Source organism: Petaurus breviceps, unplaced genomic scaffold (assembly GCF_028583685.1).
Source record: "Petaurus breviceps papuanus isolate PSGF00001 unplaced genomic scaffold, PetGlider_PUasm1.0 90887, whole genome shotgun sequence".
NCBI classification, from domain to species: Eukaryota; Metazoa; Chordata; class Mammalia; order Diprotodontia; family Petauridae; genus Petaurus; species Petaurus breviceps.
In genome coordinates, this window is record NW_027187370.1 from 2,086,263 (window position 1) to 2,094,779 (window position 8,517).

Consider the following 8,517-nt stretch of genomic DNA (forward strand, 5'->3'; position numbering starts at 1 on the left):
TGAGTCTGAGGTCACTGAGGACAAAGGTCACATACCTCATCCCGGGCAAGAGACTTCCTTGTAATTGGACTGTTCTGCCCCATTTTTTGTCTTTTGTTGATGGAGCAGAGGGAAGAGGGAGCTTGCCTTGTTTGTCATTTTCCATGGAGGGAAGGAACAGCAGTGGCTCCTTCCCAGAACACTTTGCCCAAGGGCCTGGCATCCTAGAGGTGTGCTCAGTCAGCTTTGGGAGAGTGTCCAGCTCCAGAGCAAGTGGCATTGGGGTCAGAGAGAAGGGCCTCTGTGGGATTGGCACCCTGGTAGAGGTCAGAAGATGGGGGGGGTGATTGGGGGGGAAAAGGGCTCAATGATGCACGTGCCCTCCCCCTTCAACCCCATGGCACCACAAGGCAAGTTGCTGCTTTGCTCCCATGCCAGCCCTCACCTCCCGGCAACGTCGCTGCGTTCCCAGCCACGCCATCTGGTGTGCCCGCCGCTCCCTAGCACACTGCAAAGGGCGGGGGGAGGGGGGAGAGGGAGGAAGACAGCCCGGCTGGCACCCACCCTGGAGCAGAAAAGGCACTGAGGGTGGGTGTACCTCACCACCTTACTGGAAGACAAGGGGGCAGCTAGGGGTAGAGGAGTGGGCATGCTCTGCCAAGGCATCAGGAGGAAGCTTGGGGGCATTTTTAGTTTACAGAATGGTCACAGGCTGGACAGTGCCAGCCTGACCACCTCTCCCTTCCCCCCTCCCTCTACATACTTCATGCTAGGGGCATAAACCTTTAGTATGGACATGCACAGGGCTCTGACTCTGGACCTGTTTTGTGTCTATAGTGGGAGAAAGCTGACCTCCTCCTCCCCCCACCCCCACAATCCTACATGCTAGATGCCATGAACACAAAGACTGTCAAATGCTTAGATATTTGGGACTGAATAATGAGGGCTGGAAATGAGAGAAAGGAGTGGGGGGTGGGGAGGCTTGGGGCTGTTTCATAGTAGCTTCATCTTCCATGTGAAGTAAGATTCCCCTAGTTTGCCAGCTGACCGAGGAGTTCACCACTGTCATCCTGTCATCCCTCCCTCCCTCCACCACACTCCTGTTCCAGTCTACTCCTCACCCCTTTGCCCTCTCAGAGTTCTAGTTGAAACAAAATGGCTGTCACCCCCTTGAGGCAGCCATCTTAGGTGCCCAGAGATCTATTTCCCTTGGGGTGGGGGCTGTGTCACCATAGGAACACCAAGGCTCCCTGAACACAGGACCCATGTGGAGTGGGAAGCTTAAAAAGGGCCCTAGCCTAGTCTGAGTCTCCACAGCTCCCTTCACCTTCCCCCCCTTTTTTAAACCAACTCCCTCCCTCCAATGCCAGGGGGAGGAACAGATGGTATCTCTGGGTGTCCTGCCTCTCTCGGTCTCTTTTTCTCCATTTCTGTCTCTCTGTTCCTCTCTCTGTGTGTGCTTGTGTGTCTGTGTCTTTCAACCAATCACGGAGACAAGCTCACCCTAAATTTCCCTTGGCTCCAATTCCTCTCCGGTTGTTTTTTTTAATGTTATTTCCTTTAAAAGAAAAGGTTGAAATGTGTCAAGTGAGGAAAAAATTTGCTCCATTTTTTTTTTGAAAGAAAAGAGAAGACGGAGATTTAAAAGGAGATAGAGCTGGAGACAGGCAGAAAGAGAAATTCCCGATTGCCACTCCCATTCCCTTCTCTTATTGGGTAAAAAGAAAGGGAGGACCAGGGCAGGTTAACAGCAAGGGGAGGGGGGCGCTACCTTGGGGTCAATATAGGGTCAAGAGAGAGGCAGGTAGAGGAGCAAGAAGAGGGAGGAAGGCAACCAAATCAGCTAACAGTTGCTCGATATTTGGGCCTCTAGTCTCCTCCTCCACCTGAGGATGTCCCTAGTCCAAGAAATAGTGATACTACTGAACTATGCCTCAGGGGTCAGAAAGAAACTGGAGCAGAAATGTATTCTCTTCCCAAGATCCCTTTCTTCCTCTCCTCCCCTCCATCACCTCAGAATTCCCCTTCTACAGAGCTTGAAGGGAGTTTCAGGCTGGAACAGGTGGAAGATTTGGAGGCAGGAAGAGAACTATAAGAACCTCCGAAGGGTCTTACTTATCCTAGGATGTTCAGGCATCGTTCTTGTTCCAGAAAACACTACTAGCTCTTTTTTCTTCCAGGGGTTCCCTAAGGAGAGAGCATGTGGTTGGGGGTGCCCACCCAAAATAACTCAGTGAACAGGGGCACCTGAAAACCTGGAGAGAACATACTTAGAGAAGCAGGTGTGTAGCCTTTCAATCCCCAGGGGAAGCAGGAGGTTAGCTTCTGATGGAGCCTAAGGTGTCATCCCTGGAGAGACAGCAGAGACAGAATGTCAACTAGGACAGAACTAATCCCCCTATCCTCTTTTCTTTTCTTCCATCTTTTCTTTCTTCCTAGGGCAATGGTGTCTGTTCTAAGATCTGGTGTGTTCATGTGTGTTCCAATGTGTAGTTTCTCTGGTTGGCCCATAATGGGGATGGGCGTGGGAAGCACTAGTAGTCACAGTGACCTGAGGCCCTAGATACTCTCTCTATTCCATAGTTTGGCATCCTGAAATGTACCTGACTGACTCTGGGGAAGAGAGAACCTTTTTCCAGATAACAGGCATCTTTTTCTAAAGAGTGGAGAAATCTGGGATGAGGGTGGGGACTCTTTAAGTCCTGAAAAATCTAAGGAGACTGTCCCTTGGCATGGAGAAATTCCGTAGTTCTTGGCTACCAGTTCTCTTTCCTGTCACATACCTAGCTTCCTGGAATTTCAGAAAGGAGGGCAGAGAAGTGGACTAATGGGGGTGGGGCTGGGCATCTCCAGCACTCATCTCCCTCCTACAATCATTTGTCTCTTTTGCCTGTCCCCAAGGCAAGTTCTGGCATAAGTGTGTTGGATGCGGTGAGTGTGAATATCTCCTTTTCTCTATGTTCCTGTTGTCCCTGTTCTCCAAGACTCAGGATCAGTGAAAAGAGAAACTGAAGAATGTGTACTTGCATGCACACTTACGTGTGCACAAGTAGGAGAATAAGTGAAATTGTGTCAGGTTATGGAGGTGCAAATGTCCAAGTCTATGCACAGGTAAGTGTAAATGCAGGAGTGTACTTGTATGCTTGTGTGTGTACATATATGCATATACATACATATATATATATACAAATTAGAATATGTATGCTTGCATAGCCACTGCATCTGTATCATTGTATAAGGAACAGCTTTGCATGTATGTGTGTGTGTGTATATGAATGTGCAGAATATTCCTGATTCTGCTCCCTTTAGGATTTGTTTAGGTCATCGAGGGCGGAGAGGCAGACTCCTTCCTTGACCCCCTCAGCTGCCCTCTAGGGTAGTTAGGAATAACTCTGTAAGGGTTAGTGGAGTCTAAGAGAGTCCCCCCTCTTCCCTACCTTGGTGCCCCTACTCAGTCCCCTCACCTTTTTGAAGAAAGATCAATTCCCAAGGAGGGGCACTGACTGCCCCTGGAGTGACTAGGGCCTGGGGAGGACTGTGTTAGCAGTCCATGTCCATACCCTTCCCAGATGGCTGATGTATATGGCCCAGCCAAAGGACTTCTTCCCAACCCCCACCCACACCCAGTCAAACTGGGAAGCTAGATACAAACATGATCACAGAAACACACATGGTCACATTAATTCTTCCACAGTCTCACACACATTTAAGTGGAAGCACAGAAATGCAGACAGAGCCACACTGAGGCAAATCTTTCTCTTTCTCTGCTTCTCCTTTGGTTGAATTTCATTCAGCCACATATGTTGTGTGTGTGTGTTGTGTGAGGGTGGATGGAGGAGGGGCAGATAGAATGAGGATTGGCATGATGCCAACATCTACCTAAGGGGCCTGGGCTGGGGACACCCCCTCCCCACCCACCCAGGGACTTCTACCCTGGGAAGGGGGCCTCAGCTGTCCCTTTGTGGCTTGAGGGGGACCCTCTTTGTAGGTGGCAGCAAGAACACAGCCCCTTTTGCCTCCCCAGCCCTGAGTCTGGTCCATGACCCACCTTGGGGGCTTTGGGGGTGGATGTGAGGAAGATTCCAGGAAGGGAAGGGGGAAGGGCAGATTAAGGGGCCACGGTCCCCCCACAGTCCTTCCCTTTCCAACTTCTCCACCCTATTGTTCCTGTCTGGGGGGACATGCCCCAAGGGATCTATTCCCCCACCCCCACCCCTATCTACAGCCCCGTTTCCCCTGTGCAGGGAGGGGAGGGGAGAACCGAAGAGATATTTATTTATTTTCTTTATTTATTTATTTAATTTTTTTTTTTGGGAGTAGAGAGTGACAGATGGCGGCTGGTCCCGGGGGAGCCGACTCTCCCCCAATGCAGACGCATGCCAATCACCGTCTCTCATGTGATAGCTGCTGCCCGTGACGTGCCAAGCCCATATGGCCCTGGCATAGAGGCTGGTACCCCCGCCTGGTAGAGATGCCACACTCGCTCCCCGCTTCGCATGGCGCTCTGAAGACGCCGGCGCCCGCCGCCTTGAGGAGCCGCTGCCCCCGCTCCTTGAAGATGGGGAAACAATGAAATAGACAGGAAGATTCCTTCTCTCCCCCTCTCTCTCTTACCCCCCTCCCCCCTCCCCTCACCCCTGGACTCCGCTTCGAGGTAAGTTGTCCGAGGGGCAGGGAGATTTGAACCGCCAGCTGGGAGGGCTCTGGTTGTGGGCTTTGGAATCGGGGGACTAGGAAGTCCCCAAAAGCCCCGTTGGCTTCCTGGGGTTATGGTCCCCCTCCATAGGGTGGGGAATGGAGCCACCCTGGGATCCGGGATCCCTGCTTCCCACCCCCACCCCCACCCGGGGTCTGCGGCTCTGGGGCTTGGGCTGCGGAAGTGGTGACTTTGGTTTTGAAGGGGCTGGGGTAAAGGCAAGAAAAGAGGGCTAGGGGCTAAGGGGCTGAAACAAGACATCCTTCTCCGCTCGCCCATGATTCCCATACCGAACCCGAGATGTCCCTCAGAAAAAAAAAAAAAAAGGAAAAAACGGATTCTCACCAAATCCCAAATATAACGAGATTCGGGGAGCCATTCGGTGGGCGGCGAGGTTTAGGGGTATCCCGGGTGTCTTTGGACGCAGGGATGACGAGAAGGGTTTGTTTTCCTGGCTTCATAACGCCGACCACGATTCCCCGGTCCGAGACTCACTGAGCCCTGAAGCCGGGAGTCCGAGGACAGAGCCCGTTTTGGCCTGGAGGAAGGAGCTGGAGCTGGAGACAGAGACAGGGACCGATTCGACTCTGAGACTGGGGGCAGTTGGGGGCGGGGGCCGGGCTGGGCTGGGGGCGGCTCGGGGCCAAGTTGAAAATTGGATTAGGGGTTGAGGGCGGTAGAGCGGCTGGAAGCGAGGATGGGGAAAGGAACAGAGGGGGCAAAGCAAAAAGAAGTCGGACCCACCCGGCACAGGGCACGAGGCACAACCGGGAAGCCGGACCGCCAGAAACACTCAAAGTCACCGCCCGGAGGGAGAAAAGAGAATTATTTCGGGGCGTGCCCCCAGAGGAGAAATTCGTTCTCTGAAATACTCCTCCACCCCCACACCCCTAGTCCTAGAGAAAATATGCAGAGAGAAGGGGGAGGGGGTCGGCCTTAAATCCAAGCCAGGATTATAACAAGGAGGTCGGAGTTGGGGGTTCCCGGCCTAGGAAGGGGGGTGCGCTGGCGCGGCGGAGAAGGGAGGAGCACCTGATCCCCCAAACCAGGAATCTGGAGACTCCACAGCCGAGAGTAAAATGGACCGCTCTAGATAGGCTCTCGGGGCGAGTGTTTCTCAGAGGCAGGGAAGGAGGCTTTGGAGGAGGGGGTATCTCTTCCCTCTACGTGCCCCAGGAGTGGGTAGAGGTTGCTATGGGATAAAGGGTAAGAGAAGTCAAGAGGTGGAGACTCTTGCCCTACAGCCTATTCAAGTAGGCAGAAGTCTGTAAAGATATCGGGGATGGGAGGCTTGGAAGAGGTCACCTGAGGGAGAGGTTTAATTTGGGACTGGGGGGGGGGGGGGGTCCTGGAAAAGGGGAGAGTGTGTGTGTGTGTGTGTGTGTGAGAAAAGCCACCTCTCACAGGAGCGCGGAACTTCCGAGGTTTGGCTGTTCTGGTTCCTGTGCCCCTTGCTCACCTCTGTGTCTATGTCCATCTGTCTTTCCCCCTCCCCCAACTCTTCAGGCCACCATGCTGACCCGCCTGTTCAGCGAGCCCGGCCTCCTCCCCGATGTCCCCAAGTTTGCCAGCTGGGGAGACGACGGCGACGACGACGAGCCCAGGAGTGAAAAGGGTGACACGCCGCCCCAGCCGCCGCCTCCGCCGTCTGGGCCTGGGGCTGGAGTTCCAGGGCCCGTCCGCCCTCCAAAACCGGGTCCTCTTCGTGGAGAAGACCCCCCGGACCCTGCGCTGGGTGAGGCCAAGGACGACGGCGAGTTGGGGGGCGAGGAGGAGGAGGAAGAAGAGGAGGAGGAAGGGCTAGACGAGGCAGAAGGAGAGCGGCCCAAGAAGCGGGGGCCCAAAAAGCGGAAGATGACCAAGGCGCGGCTAGAGCGCTCCAAGCTGCGCCGTCAGAAGGCCAACGCGCGCGAACGCAACCGCATGCACGACCTCAACGCGGCGTTGGACAACTTGCGTAAGGTCGTTCCGTGCTACTCTAAGACGCAGAAGCTGTCCAAGATCGAGACGCTGCGCCTGGCCAAGAACTACATCTGGGCGCTCTCTGAGATTCTGCGCTCTGGCAAGCGGCCGGACCTGGTGTCCTATGTGCAGACATTGTGCAAGGGCCTGTCGCAGCCCACAACCAACCTGGTGGCCGGCTGCCTCCAGCTCAACTCGCGCAACTTCCTCACAGAGCAAGGCGGCGAGGGGGCTGGACGTTACCACGGCTCGGGAGGCCCCTTCGCTATGCACCCCTACCCTTATCCCTGCTCGCGGCTTGCGGGAGCGCAGTGTCAAGCAGGCGGCGGGCTGGGCGGCGGTGCCACGCATGCCCTGCGGACTCACGGCTACTGTGCGGCCTACGAGACGCTGTACGGGGGCGGCGGCGGGGGCGCCTCTCCCGACTACAACAGCTCGGAGTACGAGGGGCCGCTGAGTCCCCCGCTCTGCCTCAACGGTAACTTCTCCCTCAAGCAGGACTCGTCCCCGGACCACGAGAAAACCTACCACTACTCTATGCACTATTCCGCCCTGCCCGGCTCCAGGCCAGCTGGCCACGGCCTGGTCTTCGGCTCCTCGGCCGTGCGCGGGAGCGTCCACTCGGAGAATCTTTTGTCTTACGATATGCACCTTCACCACGACCGAGGCCCAATGTATGAGGAACTCAATGCATTTTTCCATAATTGAGAACTTTCTTCCCTCACCCCCTCTTTTGTTTTTCTTTTTTGTTTGTTCCTTCCCTTTTAATTTATTTACTTTTATTTTTCGGAGAAGGTGGGCCACCCCCCACCATGGCAGGGATTTGGGCGGCAGGGCCACGTTAACTAGAGGCCACCCCCCTCCTCCAGGCTCCCTCCGTTCCCCTCAGATGTGCAGTCGGGTTACCTGTTGATGTCTCCCCCTTTTTCGTCCCCCTCCCTTGTCACTCTTCCTTTGCCCTAGAAGTTTTACTTCCCCAGGGGGAACTCCTCCTAAGGACCTCTCCCAAGGGATCCGGCTTCTTCCAGGAGCGCCTTCTTCCCCAGCTCTTCCCTCGGATTTTCTGCCCTCACACACTCTCAACTCCTTCCCTTAATTTCCTCTTCTCATCCCCAGTCCCCAAACAGTGCAGTCAGCTCGGGCCTGGAGAAGGGGACCGGGGGAGGGAGCGGCCCAGCGGCCGGATTACGTTTCGTTTGTTAAGTTATATTTTTTAAATACCAGAAAGGGCGAATGCAGTAGTGGTGGGGAGGGGCGGGGTGGAAGATAGGGGGTTCTCTTTCCTAAAGAGGACATACTAAATTCACCATACCCGGGGCCTTGAATGCCTCCCACGCACCCGGTCTTTCCGCTTTGGAGTTCTAATATGAGTTGGGAGGATTAGAGGGGAGGTGGAGGGGGAGGAGATGGGGATCCGAGAGGAAAGAAAAAGGTCAAGACCATTGTAACCAGATTCCGACTTTTTTCTTTTTTGTTTTTTTCTTTCTTTTTTTAAAAAACACAAAAAAAACAAACACAAAAACGCAAAAAGGCGACGGAGGCCGAACGCAGAGTCCGGAGCGGAGAGAAAACACAGTAAGAACTTTTAGAAGCAATAAAAGGCAAAAAAAATAAAATAAAATAAAATAAAATAAAAAAATAAAAAAGACACAAATATCTATGCAAGGAGGTTCTGACTGAGCCAAGCGGCCCCGCCCCCTGGTCCCCTGGGATCCCCCCACCCCTCCTCGGTTCCAGGGCCGGGGTCGGAGCTGCAGAAGCGGATATGTGCACTTTGGTGAAGTTGGGGACGTGGCGCCTCCCCTCTCTCCCTAGTCCCCTCTCACCCTTTCTCACTCCTTCTCCCTTCCCTCGGTTCTTACAATCAGTGACTCCGAGAT

General features: G+C 54.3%; 1 protein-coding gene across 1 annotated transcript; it reads left to right on the forward strand.

The window, feature by feature from the left end:
- Nucleotides 1–4,498: 4,498 nt before the first annotated feature.
- Nucleotides 4,499–7,812, forward strand: NEUROD2 (neuronal differentiation 2). The gene is made up of 2 exons (XM_069074190.1): nucleotides 4,499–4,633; nucleotides 6,182–7,812. Exon 2 carries the CDS (start codon nucleotides 6,188–6,190, stop codon nucleotides 7,343–7,345), a length of 1,158 nt encoding a protein of 385 aa, XP_068930291.1. The 5' UTR covers nucleotides 4,499–4,633; nucleotides 6,182–6,187; the 3' UTR covers nucleotides 7,346–7,812.
- The last annotated feature ends 705 nt before the right edge of the window (nucleotides 7,813–8,517 follow it).

Coding starts and splice junctions, on each gene's coding strand:
- NEUROD2 (XM_069074190.1), top strand. CDS start 6,188: ATGCTGACCCGCCTGTTCAGCGAGCCCGGCCTCCTCCCCGATGTCCCC.